This window comes from Notolepis coatsorum (genome assembly GCF_963971535.1).
Source record: "Notolepis coatsorum genome assembly, chromosome: 13".
Classification (NCBI taxonomy): Eukaryota; Metazoa; Chordata; class Actinopteri; order Aulopiformes; family Paralepididae; genus Notolepis; species Notolepis coatsorum.
This window is the reverse complement of record NC_140177.1, coordinates 34,338,872-34,357,690: the sequence shown is the minus strand read 5'-3', so window position 1 is coordinate 34,357,690 and position 18,819 is coordinate 34,338,872. Positions and strand designations below refer to the sequence as shown.

General features: G+C 42.2%; 1 protein-coding gene across 1 annotated transcript in view; it reads left to right on the top strand.

Annotated features, from left to right (window-relative positions):
- The window catches only part of rab2a (RAB2A, member RAS oncogene family), an 86,943-nt gene that overhangs the window by 50,912 nt on the left and 17,212 nt on the right, over positions 1 to 18,819 (top strand). The window contains exons 5-6 of the mRNA XM_084327300.1: positions 1,505 to 1,597; positions 4,147 to 4,258. Of these exons, the coding sequence (XP_084183426.1) occupies positions 1,505 to 1,597; positions 4,147 to 4,258 (205 nt within the window). The remainder of the gene's footprint in view (positions 1 to 1,504; positions 1,598 to 4,146; positions 4,259 to 18,819) is intronic.

The following is an 18,819-nucleotide window of genomic DNA, read 5'->3' as shown; positions in this document are numbered from 1 at the left end:
TAATATGCCTGTCGTTTATCAATGACTTGTTTGCAGTCAACATTGTCTAAACGGATTCTTTTTTTTATCGGTTCATTTTCTTTTTATAGCATTTTGAAAAGCCCTCGTTTTCAAGGAAAATTTATAGATTCCGTGATAAACGGCATTTACTGGAATATTCTAGCATACACAAAAACGTTTTTCGGCCTATTTATGAATAGTTTTCAAATAAACGCTAGATTATCGATAGTATATGTGTACTTATGCACGCTATAGAGGCGGGCTGAAAAATATATTCTCATATCTTCATCAGCGATCACCGTGCACACACACACGCATAGGGCAAACGCTTATATCTCTGTGAAAACAGGTCTGATTATCCTAAGACTGCTAAAATAAATTCCTTACCTGAGATCCGATGTTATCCAAAAAGATTATTCCAATTCCTGATCGCCATTCCAAATATCGATCACGCTTATTGATTACAGTGTTGGTACTGTAAATACATAATCCACGCTGTTCTGATGGCCGGCGATCACTTGGTCTCTTCAGTTGGCTTGACGGAAAAGTATAATGAGCAAACTGACCACTCCCCCTGCATCAGTCTAAAGTAATGGGGTGAAGTTACACAGGGAGAGACGATAGGGGGCGGTATCTTCCCAATTGAGCTCAGAGAGACTCTGCAGCACTAACCCGAGGCTCGATTGATGAAATATTCATTCAAATCGCCAATAAAAAAAAACTGCAAACAGACGCTATATAGCGTTGGGGGCACTCAAATGCCGGCATGAACTAACGACAAAAAACGTCCGTGGCATCCAATGTGTTAATATATATATTTTTTATATATAATTTATTTATATATTATATTTATGATAATTATTATTATTAAATAGAATAATTTTCTATAGGAAAAGTATGTTTCTTTTTTTTATTTGATCAGCTGTGCCTGTGAGTCCGGCAATGTATGGGGCTGCGGCACTGCAGATTTACCCTACTCGAGTCCGGCGGGAGAGAATGTTGGTGTGTTTGTTGGTGTGTTTCTTTCCATTGGTTTCATTTGGTTAACATTATTGGGCGAACAAGAAAACTAAAGAAAACTGTAAAATTGTAATGACCCTGCAGCTGTTCCAATGTAAATGTGCCTCGGTGTGCCCGGCCACCTGCGCTGTTCTCGCACGGACCTCGCGAGTGCCTGCATGTGCGACTGGTGTGTTGCCACTGTGAGGCGTATTCTTCGTATGGCTGCACGTACCGCACCGTGACGGCCGTACCGTAAATTCACGGGACGAATACATGTACCATTACACCCCTAATATATACAGTAAGAATAAATAAATATGTATCAAAGCACGATACATATAGGTAGATATATTTAAATGTGTCTCTATGAAGTTATTTATCTGTAGTTTACATTACACTATAATACTAGCAGAAGATTGTATTCTGACTTTACACGAATGCAACTGAGTTTAGTGCTTGTTCAACATCATCTACTATTAACTGTGTGTGTGTGTGTGTGTAGAAGGGACACCTTCAACCACTTGACGACCTGGTTAGAGGACGCTCGCCAACATTCCAACTCCAACATGGTCATCATGCTCATCGGAAACAAGAGGTACACACACAGACATGCACAGACACACACACAGACATACACACACACATTAATAGTCATTATGTTCCTTAGCAACTAGGAATTAGATCATTTCCTCCACAACCATATTCAGAAAAGACTCACAGTATGGGAGCTTCTCTGGCCTTTAAATTCATCCCTACAGAGGGGCTCTGAGCTTGAGATACAATTACTGTAGAAGAGTAGAGTGAGAGGCGCTGAGCTGGAGATAGTTACTGTAGAAGACTAGAGTGACTATCGACTAACGATTCCGATTCTCCATTTCGATTCCTGTTCTAACCGATTCTCGATTCCGATTCTTTGAGGTGCAGGTCAAAACAGGTCACAGCTTATTTCGCAGGAGATATTTTTTTTTATTTTAATTTTTTTATCTTAATTTCGTTTCATACTATTCACATTGTCAGTTGACTTGATACAGTTTAATTTGGTTTCTGTACTGTAACTAGGGTATTAATTAACAAAGTAAATTTATTTTTTTTAAGAATCGAAATGCAAACATGTTACTTCCAGAACCGGAACTTAGGGTTCTCGGTGCCCAACCCTAAGAGTGAGAGGCTATTAGCTGGAGATAGTTACTGTAGAAGAGTAGAGTGAGAGGCTCTGAGCTGGAGATAGTTATTCTAGAAGAGTAGAGTGAGAGGCTCTTAGCTGGAGATAGTTATTCTAGAATACTAGAGTGAGAGGCTCTGAGCTGGAGATAGTTATTCTAGAGGACTAGAGTGAGAGGCTCTGAGCTGGAGATAGTTATTCTAGAAGAGTAGAGTGAGAGGCTCTGAGCTGGAGATAGTTATTCTAGAAGAGTAGAGTGAGAGGCTCTGAGCTGGAGATAGTTATTCTAGAAGAGTAGAGTGAGAGGCGCTGAGCTGGAGATAGTTACTGTAGAAGACTAGAGTGAGAGGCTCTTAGCTGGAGATACTTATTCTAGAAGACTAGAGTGAGAGGCTCTGAGCTGGAGATAGTTATTCTAGAAGAGTAGAGTGAGAGGCGCTGAGCTGGAGATAGTTATTCTAGAAGAGTAGAGAGGCTCTGAGCTGGAGATAGTTATTCTAGAAGAGTAGAGTGAGAGGCGCTGAGCTGGAGATAGTTATTCTAGAAGACTAGAGTGAGAGGCTCTGAGCTGGAGATAGTTATTCTAGAAGACTAGAGTGAGAGGCTCTTAGCTGGAGATAGTTATTCTAGAAGACTAGAGTGAGAGGCTCTTAGCTGGAGATAGTTATTCTAGAAGACTAGAGTGAGAGGCTCTGAGCTGGAGATAGTTATTCTAGAAGACTAGAGTGAGAGGCTCTGAGCTGGAGATAGTTATTCTAGAAGAGTAGAGTGAGAGGCGCTGAGCTGGAGATAGTTATTCTAGAAGAGTAGAGTGAGAGGCTCTTAGCTGGAGATAGTTATTCTAGAAGAGTAGAGTGAGAGGCTCTTAGCTGGAGATAGTTATTCTAGAAGAGTAGAGTGAGAGGCTCTTAGCTGGAGATGGTTACTGTAGAAGAGTAGAGTGAGAGGCTCTGAGCTGGAGATAGTTATTCTAGAAGAGTAGAGTGAGGCTCTGAGCTGGAGATAGTTACTGTAGAAGACTAGAGTGAGAGGCTCTGAGCTGGAGATAGTTACTCTCTAGAAGACTAGAGTGAGAGGCTCTGAGCTGGAGATAGTTACTCTCTAGAAGACTAGAGAGTAGGGGTGTTAGGGCCCGTGTCGACTGGGGACGTTTTATGAGTTGTCCGCTCCTTTCTGTCATTAATTTCTATGCTACAGACGCGACAGGCACGCTCCTTTTCCCAGCGCCGCGCCTCACGTTTTAGCGCTCTCGGCGGCCAGCGTTTTTTGGCGGAGCGCTCCCAGCGCCTAAAGTTTAAACTAGTTAAACTTTTGGAGAGGAGCGCCGCTCATCAAGGTAACTTTTTTTCAACCGACCAATCAACATCGAGCAAGTGGCGGAGCCGGGGGGCAGTCGCAAGACTCAGGGAAACGCTCTGAGCATGCATATTTTTGCTTTTCAAAGCGGTCCCCCTTGAAAAAAAACGCCCCCGGTGGACACAAAGCCTAACGGTACACAAACCACGGTACGGAACCGTTTTGAAGTCGATGTTCGGTGCGGGTTTTCGGTACAGGGGGAAAGTTTGGCTTTCCATGTTCCACTCAGGGGTGATGTAGTGTGCAGTAACTAATTGTATTTGTAGGGCTGTCAATGAATATTCTATATTGAAATGAATAATCAACCCGGTGGGCGGTCGTTAGTGGTTAACATACCGTTGTATTTGTTTGGTACACTACACAGCCGTTCGGTACGGTACACACTGAAACGGTTCGGTACGGATACTTGTACCTTTACACCTCTACTAGAGAGTGAGAGGCTCTGAGCTGGAAGTACAAGTGGGGAACAACACCTAGCCGATGGAACACTGCTGCTAAGGTACCATCAGACTTGTGATTCAGACCTGAAGGGAACAGAGTCTCCTCGCCTCTCTAACAACCATCTATATCACCAAGTATTCTAGCCCATATTAAAGCTGTGTGTGTGTGTCTGTCTGTCTGTCTAGTGACCTGGAGTCGAGGAGAGAGGTGAAGAAAGAGGAAGGAGAGGCGTTTGCCAGAGAACACGGCCTCATATTCATGGAGACTTCAGCCAAGACGGCCTCCAATGTAGAGGAGGTACTGTACACACACACACACACACACTGTGAGATGGTTTAGTTTGTTCAGAGACCCTACTGGACGACAACAACAACAATGTTATAGAATACGTCTCAATCATCATTATAAAGACTCAATACGTCTGAATCATCATTATAAAGACTCAACAAGCTGAATCATCATTATAAGACGTGTTGAATCATCATTATAAGACATGTTGAATCCATTATAATGACTCAACATACTGAATCATCATTATAAAGACTCAACATGCTGAATCATCATTATAAAGACTCAATATGTCTGAATCATCATTATAAAGACTCAACAAGCTGAATCATCATTATAAGACGTGTTGAATCATCATTATAAGACGTGTTGAATCTCCATTATAAATACTCAACATGCTGAATCATCATTATAAAGACAACATGCTGAATCATTAAAGACAACATGCTGAATCATCATTATAAAGACTCAACAACATGCTGAATTATTATTATAAAGACAATATGATGAATCATTATAAAGACAACATGCTGGATCATCATTATAAAGACATGCTTAATCATAATTATAAAGACATGCTTAATGGATGCAACCCTGATGACCGGAGTGTTGGACGTCCCGTGATGAAAACCGGGAGGATGCGACCCTCTCTGCGCCCCCCCCCCCCCCCCCCCCCCCCCCCCCTTTGCCTCAAATAGATCCGCCATCAGCTCTATCTTTAATCTTTCAAAATGTTCAGTTGCTATCGCATGCACTAATCTGTGTTTCACTACACATGAGTGCATGCCTACCAACTGTTTGCCTGTTTTATTGCAACACTACTATCACAGACATCTAAGAAGGGAGATCCCCCCTTGAATGGCCCTTCTAAGGTTTCTCTCCTCCACATTGCCTGTGGTGCATTTTTTCCTATTGCTAGGTTTTAGTGAGTTTTTCCTTACCTTCGCGTGGGGTATGTGGGAGTGTTGCATTTATTTTGCTTTTATTTTATATTTTTTGGACTTTATGGTGTTCTTGTTTTGTTCTTGACTTATTGTGATGTTTCTTCTTGACTTGTTTAAAGAAGACGTGTCCGGCCCATGGGGACATTAACGTGTGTTGTCGGGCCTTACAAATCAATTGTATTTGATTTGCTTTAATTATAAAGTCTACATGTTTGGTTTGACAGTGGAATGATTACAATTTTATAGATGATTGGAAAATAGATTTTTGAACATCATTTTGATATCAGATCCACTATTCTGTCATGCCTGGCTATAAAGCTATACTATGGAATATTGCCACCCTGTGGCCCTGAGCGGTAACTGCACCTTGTTTAAAAATGGCGAATGAGAGAAAACATCAACAAAAAAACTGTAGCCTTTCATGGAGTTCGCAGCACTGGTTGTACCAGACCAGAAGAACTCTGTGGACAGTTTCACTGGTTGTACCAGACCAGGAGAGCTCTGTGGACAGTTTCACTGGTTGTACCAGACCAGGAGAGCTCTGTGGACAGTTTCACTGGTTGTACCAGACCAGAAGAGCTCTATACACAGTTTCACTGGTTGTACCAGACCAGGAGAGCTCTGTGGACAGTTTCACTGTGTTCATCCCTGCTGGGAGGGTTCTTGCTCAGACCAGACCAACTCTGTGTGATTTAGCTGCTAAATACTTTATTCAGAGTATCCATAGTGCAGGTTTAACGGTTTTAGGCCCTTGTAGGCATGGCAACCATTCAGAATATTAGACATGGTTTCAGTTTAATTTGTCACAACCATAATGTATACAGTGTAGAGCAGGACAGGAACACACACATATACACACACAAAGGATTGTACTGTATGTAGTGATTGAATAGTGTTGTCCACGTGGAACTCTCTCACTTAACTCATTCAGCGCCGGGGATTAGTCGGGCCCTGTGGTCACATTGCCAAACGTTAAAATATAGGACTGAGTCACCTTGTTTGTAGAGCTATAACTATATTCTATATTATAGCTATGGACACAATACTATGGCCCATTTGACATCACCTATCTTCCGTTTTAAGATGCAAAAAATATTTTTTTCCCCATCCATACGTTCCCGTTTTATACCGTGGTGAATATAAGTATGGTTTTAGAGTGCTCTAGGGTAATTCATTTTTTTTTATTATCAACTTTTTCTCCCATTTTCTATTTTTCTCCCATCCCAATTTTGTATTGTCCAATTCTAACCTTCCCTGTCTCGAACGCTGTTAGGCCATGCCTCCCACAGACCGGCTGCAATGTGGACCAAGCCTTGCATCACGTGTCTCCTCCGGTACACAAGGAGGCAGCCGTTCCATCTTTTCACCTGCACAGCGCAATCTCAGCGGCGAGGGTCTGCGTGGGAGGGACATGCCGCCCCCGTTGCTTCCTGATTCTGCTGCGCAGGCGCACCAACCGACGTGTAGGAGTCGCTGTCCACAACCCACCAGCTTTCCACCCCTAACGCTGCCAATTGTTAGTATGAACGACCAGCCAAGCTGGTAGCAATGCAGAGAGCTGGGCTCGAACCCAGCATCTCCTGCATTAGTGGCGAGCGCCTTGCCCACTGCGCCACTTAGCCGCCGCTCTAGGGTAATTCATGAAATCCTGAGTTAAAGCCCTATACGTCGATTCCACTATACACGTTGCCATGTCTTGCCTGTATACACTATTATCCTGAAATCAAATCTAGATCATAGCTATTATGTTCCATCATGAATGCATGAAATGGGGGGGGGGGTTCTGATTATTTGATTGTCAGTAACGGCATTCACATTGAACACTAAAAATGGTTATCAGCCCGATCGGTATGAAAGCATTGCAGGATCAAGCTAAAATTGACGTCAAATCGCCCTTACCTGTGGCCGGGAGTATTCCAAAAATAATATCCCAATTGTTTGATTGCCATCTGGTATATCCAATGTCCATTTCGTCGACGCCATAACAACATATGGATCGGAGATATTTGACGCGCTTCGATGGAACCGGGAGGACCGCTCCACTCGCCCGACAAGGAAAAGTGAAACTGGAGACCTGGGGCCGTCCCACAGAGAAAGATACAAGGGTAGAAAGGGTGCTCGATACCGGCGTCTAGTGTGATGTGGCCGGTATTGCACTTTTACATTCTCATGAGGATTCCCCATGTTAACCCCGAGTCCGTGCGCCTGTAATGAATAGAAATATCGAATAAAAGAAATAACGATCAAATGACGAGTATACTCGTTGTTGGCGTTCAACGATTGGCGGCCAATAACTAGTATACTCGTCGTTGGCGGGGAATGTGTTACACATTCACGGCCATTGGAATTCCAAAAAGAATATTCCAATTATTTGATTGCCATCTGGTAGATCTGTCCATTTGGCCCACGGCATAACCCACCACAGCATAATGAATCGGGGGACCCGAAAACTATTCAATGCGATCGGGTGAAGCCCTAGATTCAGGTTAGTAGAAAAGAGCGCCCGGAGCGTTTTCAGTGTGGTACCCGGTCTGGAACAGGGGTTACTGCATTCTCGATACAGCGCCGCTAGCAGGATCTGGCCGGTACTGCACCTTCGTAGTCCCAATATGCCTTTTCCAGGCAAAATACAGCTCCCTGACATTGAATAGGGTATTAACACTTTCCCCGCCAATCACGTGTTTCAAGTTCATGCGAATTCTGCCAATCCACGGCGTATGACGTTATTGAGATCATATTTCATATTTTCGCCATGGTATTCATATTTCCTTCACGGAGCCTGGTCTGATGCTGTGTGAGCCGGCACAACTCTGCAACGCTTCAATACTGCCCCCTGGTGGATGATCGGCGAGTTGCCAAACCGGAAATGGCCCGTTGGATATCGGTGCGTCTCCTAAATGCGTCCGGCCACTCGCATATCGTCGCGGGACTCTAGCCACACACCGTGGATATGGATCGCTGCCATAACTCAATAATCGACATGATTTGGGCGTGTATTATTATTATACAAACCGGAAATGGATCGACTCGATCCCCATCAAATAACTGGGATCTTTTTGCTCCCGTCTCATCGCCCAACGGTAAGAGGAGGCTGACGTTACTTTCAGCCTGTTTGTTTATTATTATCCATACAAACTGCTCTGATCTATATATCACCATACTACATAAAGCATTTAACGACGATCACGGAATTATAAACCCCCCCCCCCCCCCCCGTTCACCAGCGCATGATCAGTCATAACGTTTAGGACCATGTACAGTTGAAATTTTTTATATAGCGTGGATCGGCAACAAACGGCATTTGATAATCTATATATGCATTTATGCCTATATCTCACGTTCTAGGAATTACTGCAGAAAACGATAAAAACATATTTATATTCTAGACGGTATTTTCGTATGAATGTGTGAATGATAAAGTAAAACGTTCCTACATCCTGAACGATAGATAATCGATGTTGAATGGGCCATAGTAATGTCAATTTAGCAATACAATTTAAAAAGTTATAGCCCTGCAAAGAAGGTGAACATCTCCATAGACTTACAGTACTGGCAGAGAATGGTATAAGATGCTTAAAGTGCGTGGCAGGGAATGGGTTAACAGGTTCAGCGCCAGAGGTCGCTATGGGCATTGGGCCGTTGTGTGCCAGCACTCTGTTCAATGGGGATATATTCCGGTGTTTGCAGTGCTAAACCTATATTAAATATTATAGATATGGATCTAATAACAACGTCGATTGTCAGTGAGTTTCTTCCGGTCAACATGCAAAAAACAGATAAAACATCCATACATTTCCGTTTTATACCGTGGTGAATATTAGTATAGTTTAAGGCCCTGTTTGCCTATTGCTTATTAACAGCGAAGGAGTGCGCCGAATGCTTCCGCGTTTTCCCTGATTGGCTGCGACACGCCCCGCGGCAGGCGCGGCAACCGCAGAGCGGAGCGGCAGAGCTTGCGGCATTATTTAGCCGTAAACCGCCATGATTCTCATTTGAAGCTTAGCTCACCTGGCAGCGCGGCGGTCCTGCGGTCCGTTGGTTTCAAGTTCGAATCCCATCAATTTTTTTTATTTAATTTTTTTAACGTGTATTCTTTTGCCGGTTAAGGTTAGGCATTGTTTCGGAGTTGGTTAAGGTTAGAAAGGTTAAGTTTAGGCGCTGTTAAGGAGCTGGTTAAGGTTAGCGTTTGTCTTAGAGAATGGCAATAGACAGCCTATTTCTGCACTGCCGCTCTCTCGCGCTGCCGCGGTCACATGGTCACATTGTCACATTCTTGCACTCCTCCGCTGTTAAAAAGCAACACGCGCCCTGTTTAGACGGAAACGCTAGCAGGTGAATCCACAAAAATATTTTTTCGGATGTGCCTTTCGTTTATACGGAAACTGTGTTTTTACTGGGTGAAACCGCAAAAAAGTGAGACTACCTTCCAGGGTGGAATTCCTAGAAACGATAAACCTTTGCGCTATCATCTAAACTGTCAAACCGCATAAAACGATGACGAAAGGGTTGTCAAGGCTCTCGTTGCGCGTACTGCTTACATCACAGGCATGCGCCAGTAGCCTAGAAGCGTAAACAAAGCATGTCTGATTCTATCCATGGCGATCACCTGAAGGCTACATTGGCAGTACTTTTAAATACACAAGAATCTGTCCCGCGGCGTTTTTGCAAAATCAACTCTGCCTCTCTTTGTTAACTACAACAAGCAATGCTGTTTGTTATTTAAGATGAGGTCGGACTTGGCACTGACAGATTTGTGTTCATTGTGCTGCTTTTATAAAGCCTCAAATGACGGCTTACAATATTTCATGAAAGCAAAGTGTTTTGTTTGTCTAAGATTTTAAAAGGTTTAAACTTTACAGCACTGACAAAGTTGAACAAAGTGCTGTACAAGTCCCACAACATAAAAAAAAAGTAAAAAAAAAAAATGAATTAAAAAAAATAATTTTTTATTTTATTTTTTTATAGTGGCTTCCATTTTTATTGCTCAATTCCGCGATTCCGTCCGCGATTCCGTGATCGCGGATTCCATATGGCTCTACCTTTGTGCTATTATTATTATAATATTGTGATATTATTCATGCTGTGATGTGAATGCCGTCCATGTTAGTTTACCTTCAATGGAGAAGTGCATTAAATAATTGTAATGCAAAAAAAGTGTCCTCTGTTCTTTCATTTTAGCATCGTCTATCGCAGAACACATTCCATTGTGGGCAGAGTGTATGCTTGGTTTCATTCCAGCCTTGCCTAAACACCAGCTGATGATTTCACTAATTGGCTCACCTCTTCAACTAACTTACCTGGTGCAATGTATAGTTAAAATGAAAACTTGGCCCACGATGGAATGAGTTTGAGACCCCTGGTCTATCCCTTAAAAAAAAAAAAAAAAAAAAAAAAAATTAACTTTTTAGTACTTAACTTAACACTTTGACTGCCGGGAACCGTCTTTAGACGTCTTTGCTGGCCACGCTAAAGTTGCCGGAGGACGCGTTACGTCGTCCTTATATCAATATTTCAAAAATCTGCGATCGGATTCATATGTCCCCTCCGCTGGCCTGAGATCCACCAGCAGGACCCACTGAGCTCTCTGGCGGTTCAGGAGCGCCATCTGGTGGCCGATCGGCGCAATCGCCAAACAGGATGTTGCATAGAGGTTGTCCTAGACGTCCGTAGTACTTCCGGGCGCTCGCTATAGGTCATGGGACTCTGGCTCGTCACGCTACACGGTGATCGATTGGCAATAACTCGATAAACATGATTTGGACGTATATACCATTATACAAGCTGGAGATGGACCGGGTAAAAATATATCTCATAATGATAAGATTTCTACTCTACGATGATCGCCCAACGGCGCGCAGAGACTGGGGTGAGTTTCAGCGTGTAACGTTACCGTCTTCGATACTAACTGCTATTATCAACATTTGACCCACATTAGATGATTGGTATAACGCTGCCCACGGAATTATAAACGCCCCCTCGCCCATCCGGTCAACATCAGATGACGTGTAGTAACTTCTAGAAGTACGTCTAGTTGGAATTTTTTATATCGCGCTGATTGCCATCAAACTGTATTTCATCATCAATATAATGCATTTGGGGCTATATATCACGTTCTGGAGAAAGCTGCAGAAAGAGATGAAAACATACTTATACATTAGACCATACTTTACTATGAATATGTGAATGAAAAAGTTTAACGTTGCTACACAATGAACAATACATATAGGACTTTGAATGGGCCCTAATAATGGCAATGTAGCAATAGAATTTAAAAAGTTATAGCCCTGCAAAGAAGGGGACTTTCTCCATAGACAAATAGCGCTGGCAATCTATGGTATATCATGAATTTAACTTTAGGCAGCCAAAGTGTTAAGTACATTTAAAAGTAGGACTTTTTTACGTTATCCACCAAAACACATGAACCGGCGGTGCTCGAGTGTCCCCAATCCATGTGTTATAAACGTTACTCATGCCCGAGAAGGAAAACCTGGACTGGACTTCTTAGATCGACGTACAGCCCAAGCCAGAGTGTTTCCAATGATGTGCAATACCGGCCGCAAGGCGTTAGGCGGCGGTATTGGCCGTTTGCGATCTCTGAGCCATTCCCAATGATAACATCAGGCTGGATGGATGAATTATGAATGGATATAGCGAATAAAAGAAATAACGATTCCTGTATAAGACATTTAACTAAATGGTGATTTCATTGGATGTGCACTGTTAATAATGCTTGTATATCTTATCGTGTGTTGTCATGTTTGTTTATATGTTTGTTTAAAAAAAAATACAAAAGAAATAACGATTAAAACCCGACTTTTCTCTGGTTTGGCGCCCAGCGCATGGCGAGTTAACCCGGGATATCTCGGGTCTGGCGTCCAATGTGTTAAAAGTGAATAAAAGAAAAAACGAGTCCAACGTATATATACGTTTTTGGCCATCAACCGCTGGCTCCCAATAACGTATATATACGTGGTTGGCCAGGAATGTGTTAATCATCACATAAATAATCTATATAGAGCCACAACACAACAACATGACACAACACCATAACACAACATGACACAACAACATAACAACATGACACAACAACATAACACCATAAAACACCATAACACAACATGACACAACATGACACAGCAACATGTCACAACAACATAACACCATAAAACACCATAACACAACAATATGACACAACAACATAACAACATGACACAACAACATGATAACCATATTACACAACACAACAACATGGCACACCAACATGACACAACACATGGCATGACACAACACAACAACATGACACAACACAACAACATGGCACAAACATGACACAACACCATGACACAACAACATGACACAACAACATAACAACATGACACAACAACATAACATGACACAGCAACATAACAACATGACACAGCAACATAACATGACACAACACCAGTCCATAACACCAGTCCATAACATGACACAACACATGACACAACAATATGATACAACACCATAACACAACAACATGAGACAACATAACAACCCAACATGACACAACAACATCCCACAACATAACACAACCCAACATGACACAATATAACATAACAACATGACACAACAACACAACACCATAACACATGACACAACAACATGAGACAACACAACATGACATAACAACACAACCACATGACACAACAACACAGCACCATAACACAACATGACACAACAACATAACAACATGACACAACAACATAACACCATAACACAACATGACACAACATGACACAGCAACATGTCACAACAACATAACACCATAAAACACCATAACACAACAATATGACACAACAACATAACAACATGAGACAACAACATGACAACCATATTACACAACACAACAACATGGCACACCAACATGACACAACACATGGCATGACACAACACAACAACATGACACAACACAACAACATGGCACAAACATGACAACACCATGACACAACAACATGACACAACAACATAACAACATGACACAACAACATAACATGACACAGCAACATAACAACATGACACAGCAACATAACATGACACAACACCAGTCCATAACACCAGTCCATAACATAACATGACACAACACATGACACAACAATATGATACAACACCATAACACAACAACATGAGACAACACAACATGACACAACATAACAACCCAACATGACACAACAACATGCCACAACATAACACAACCCAACATGACACAATATAACATAACAACATGACACAACAACACAACACCATAACACATGACACAACAACATGAGACAACACAACATGACACAACATAACAACCCAACATGACACAACACAACAACATGACGCAACACAACAACATGACATAACATGACACAACAACATGACACCATAACACCATGACACAACACGACAACATGACGAAACATAACAACATGACATAACAACACAACCACATGACACAACAACACAGCACCATAACACAACATGACAACACATAACAAAACAACACCATAACATGACACAACACAACACCGTAACACAACATGACACAACAACATGACACAACATAACACCATGACACCATAACACAATAACATAATACAACATGACACAACACAACGTAACAATACTACAACAACATGACACAACATAACAATACAACACAACACCATAACACAACAAAACACCACAACACCATTTGTAAGTACACAAGTTAGTTTTTTAACACTTTAACTGCCAGAAGACGAGTTTAGGCGTCCTTCCCCGCCATGCTCAAGTTGCCGAAGACGCCGTAACTCGTCTTTGATATCAATATTTCAAAAATCTGTGATCGGATTCATATTTCCCATCCGCTGGCCTGAGACCCACCAAAAAGCCCCACTGAACCCTCTAGCGGTTCAAGAGCGCCATCTGGTGGCCGATCGGCGCAATCGCCTAACAGGAAGTTACTTGGACGATGTGCTGTTCACCCATATTACTTCCGGGCACTCGGTATAGGTTCCGGCACTCTAGCTCGTCACAATACATAGCGATCCGTTGCCAATAACTCTATAAACAACATGATTTGGACGTATATACTATTATACAAGCTGGAAATGGACCGGATATTTTTACATCCCATAATGGAAAACTGTCTACCCCACGCTGATCGCCCAACGGCCCGCGGAGACTGGGGTGAGTTTTAGCGTGTAATATTTCCGTGTTCGACACTAACTGCTATGATTAACATTTTACCCACATTAGATGAATGGTATAACGCTGCCCACGGAATTATAAACGCCCCCTCGCCCATCCGGTCAACATCAGATGACGTGTAGTAACTTCCAGAAGTCCGTCCAGTTGGATTTTTTTATATCGCGCCGATTGCTATCAAACTGTATTTGATCATCAATATAATGCATTTGGGGCTATAAATCACGTTCTGGAGAAAGCTGCAGAAAGAGATGAAAACATACTTATACTTTAGATCATATTTTAGTATGAATATGTGAATGAAAAAGTTTAACGTTCATACACCCTGAACAATACATATAGGACATTGAATGGGCCCTAATAATGGCAATTTAGCAATAGAATTTAAAAAGTTATAGCCCTGCAAAGAAGGGGAACTTCTCCATAGACAAATAGAGCTGGCAACCTATGGTATATCATGAATTTAGCCTTAGGCAATCAAAGTGTTAAGTACACTGTATAGTTTCAGTTAGGTTTTTAAGTTCACAATATAGTTTCAGTTAGGTTTGTAAGTACAATATAGTTGTTTCGTTTTGTAAGTATAATATAGTTTCAGTTAGGCTTGTAAGTACAATATAGTTTGTTTGTGATACTAACTAACCGGCCGTCATACTAACTCAATTGGCAGAGTTAGCGGGTGGGAAGTCGAGGGGTGGTAGTCTGGTCGTTGTGAACAGCGACTCCTACATGTCGGTTGTGGCACCTGCACAGCAAAGTCAGGAAAATGGCGGGGGCAGTGTGAGCCTCCTACACGTTACTCCTCGCCAAATGAGAGTCCGTGCTGGCAGGTGAAAAGATGTGACAGGCTGCCTCCACATGTATCGGAGGGGACATGTGATGCAAGGCTTCTATCCTCCCTACAACCAGCCAGTGGGGGGCATATGCGAGCAACGATTAGGACAGGACAGGGAGAATTGGCACGAGAGGTAAATTGGGATGGGGAGAAAAATCACAGAAAAATTAGGAGAAAAAGTAGATAAAAAAATATATATATAGTTTGTTCGTTTTGTAAGTACAATACAGTTTCATTTAGTTTTCTAAGAACAATATAGTTAGTTCGGTTTGTAAGTACAATATAGTTTCAGTTAGTTTTCTAAGAACAATATAGTTAGTTAGGTTTGTAAGTACAATATAGTTTCAGTTAGTTTTGTAAGAACAATATAGTTTCAGTTAGTTTTGTAAGAACAATATAGTTTCAGTTAGTTTTGTAAGAACAATATACCGTACTTTTCGCACTATAAGCCTCACCTGACTATAAGCCGCAGCAGCTAAATTGAATGATGTGTACATATATAAGCCGCACTGGACTATAAGCCGCAGGTGTTTTAATGTTTAATTACCATATGTAATTAGCATTGGGACACAATACTGTTGGACAAATAACAAGAATTAACTCATTTACAAGTTATATTAAGTTTAGCAAATAAGGGAACAGATAAATAACATTTCAATGCAGTCAAAAAAGCAATATTTAGATTTTAACATTTTGGGGTTTGGTCACGTCGATTCACATATAAGCCGCACCGTTATATAAGCCGCAGGGTCGAGAAATGGGGGAAAAAGCCGCGGCTTATAGTCCGAAAAGTACGGTAGTTTCAGTTAGGTTTGTAACTACAATATAGTTTCAGTTAGGTTTGTAAGAACAATATAGTTTCAGTTCATTATTTAGTTTTTGGTCTTTTTTAATTTAAATTACTTTTTTTTTTTACACTAGTTTAGTTATAGTTAACTATAATAACCTTGGACATAATATACTGTATCCTTCTGAGGACCAAATGTCCCCATAAGAATCAATTACGGCAAGATGAGCTGTTCAACTGAGGACATTTAGGCCGGTCCTCCTCACTTGAATTGAGACTGTTTATAATTAGGGTTAAGGGTTCAGGTAGGGGGCTAGGGTATGAATCACTAGTGTGTGTGTGTGTGTGAGAGAGAGGGATGCACCGATCCGATATCGGTATCGGCCGCCAATATCAGTAAAATAGCTGGAGCATCGGTAAAAAAAAAAAATTTAAATAAAATAAGAAATAACAATTCAGTACATTTGTGTTTATTTGTTACATTTAGTTTCACTAAGTTAGGAAAGTAATGTTTTAAGTCAAGCCTGATGTTGCCTTGCACAAAATGATCCCAGTCTCTTCCACACAGTGACAGTGAGGCATACAGTTTATTAGGGATGCACCGAATGGGAAATTCTTGGCCGAAACCGATACCGAAAATAGAAAACAGTTGGCCGAAAACCGAATGCCGAAAGGCCGAAAATGATTCATAGAATAGAATTTTTTTTACCAATGTTGTGGAACATTAGGATTATGGAAAAATATATGATTATGGCAAATACTTAAATAATCACTATTATGGGTCCATAAAACATTTATTCAGCACTTCATTAATTCCATCTTTTCTCTGGCTGCCGCGGCGGACATCTGTGCTCTACTGAGCGCACCTTTCTAGTCCCCAGATGAATGTGCTCTCTTGACTCGGCACAGTAGACGCGCGACGTGTATGCTCGAGAGATTATATTATCAACGACAAGACAGCGTCAATGTGAGAAACACTATCCCCCCCCCTCTCGCTCTGAAGAATATGCATATTAGATCACTCAGTGATTAACCGCGACGGGCATATAGTAAGTAAGGATGTTAAAGACGCATTTATTGGACGAGTTTACATAGAAACAGCGCGACCCCCGACAGCGCGACATCATCACAACAACACGCGTTAGGTTACAGGTTGTTTCTGTTTCGGTGATATATTTTTGGTGATTTTTTTTTTTGCCATTTTCGGCCGAAAACTTTCGGTGGCCGAAATTTCGGTGCATCCCTACAGTTTATTAATTGAATGAATAACGTTTATTTTCTGTCTTTGTTTACAACATATCAAAAACACACTTGTGATCCTTTACAATTCTTAAAAAGCAAATATATTTTAATATAAAATAAAATAAAAACGTGGATTTAATTATTATAATTTTGTTACTTTTTGGAGAAAAAAAACCTAGGTATCGGTATCGGGACTGAAAAAGTCGGATCGGTGCATCCCTAGTGTGTGCGTGTGTGTGTTTATATTGATTTTTTCCCACATGCCTCCTCTGCCCTATAATCCACCCCCCCTTTGCACACACACACACACACACTCGTAGCTCATTCTCACATGTGCATGCCCGCACACACACACAAACGCACACGCACACACCCCTCCCCCTTCATCTTAACCCCAGAGAGCTGTGCTCTCCACTAGAGGAGAAAACTAGTGCTGCGTGTGTGTGTGTGCGTGTGTGTGTGAGTGATATGATTAATTTGTCTCATTAGTGTCCTCCCTATCGTCTCTCCCCTCCTCTCTGCTCTCCTCCCTCTCCTCATCTCCCCACTTCTCCCTTCCCCTCTCCTCCCTATTTGTCCATCATTCCATTTTGACCCCCCCCCCCTCTCTCTCTCAGCAGCTTAGCTCATACATATTCACACCTCCCCTCCCCCCTGCCCCCAGTGACAGCCACCAGCCAATCAGAGACATTGGTTGGTCGTCAAGGGCTGTGGGTGGACACCAGCCCTTGGAGAGATCATCTCTCCTCTCCTCTTTCCTCTCCTCTCTTCTCTTTCCCTCCCCTCTCCTCTCCTCGCCTCTTCTCTCATTTTCTCACCTCTACTCTCTTCTTTCCTCTCCTCCTCTCCTATCTCCTCTCCTATTTTCTCCTCTCCTCTTTCCTCTCCCCTCCTCATTTCCTCACCTCTACTCTCCCTTCTCTCCTCTCTTCTCTGGTGTTTGTGTTGTTGTGCTGCCAGATGGTGGTGCTAGAGTTCTGTCTGTTGGAGGAAGATGTAGCCCAGTGTTGATCCACATCATCAGTAGAGCTCTGTAAATCAGCCTAGAGCCCAAACCATGCTCTATAGACAAGCCTAGAGCCCAACCCATGCTCTGTAAACCAGCCTAGAGCCCAAACCATGCTCTATAGATTAGCCTAGAGCCAAACCATGCTATATAGACAAGCCTAGAGCTCAAACCATAGTCTGTAAACCAGCCTAGAGCCCAAACCATGTACTGTCAACCAGCCTAGAGCCTAAACCATGCTCTATAGACAAGCCTAGAGCTCAAACCATACTCTGTAAACCAGCCTAGAGCCCAAACCATACTCTCTCTCCTGCGGGCTTCCACAAGGCTCCATCATTGGCCCTATTCTATTTTCCCTATATATGCTGCCCCTTGGTCTGATCATTCAAAAACACTATCTCTTTCCATTTTTATGCCGATGAAACCCGGCGAGGGTGGGTCCAGGTCGTTGTAAACAGCGACTCCTACAGTTCGGTCGGGGCGCCTGCACAGCAAGGGAAGGATCTGGGAAAGGTAGTGTTACACTCTTCCAGTGAGAGTCCGCGCTGC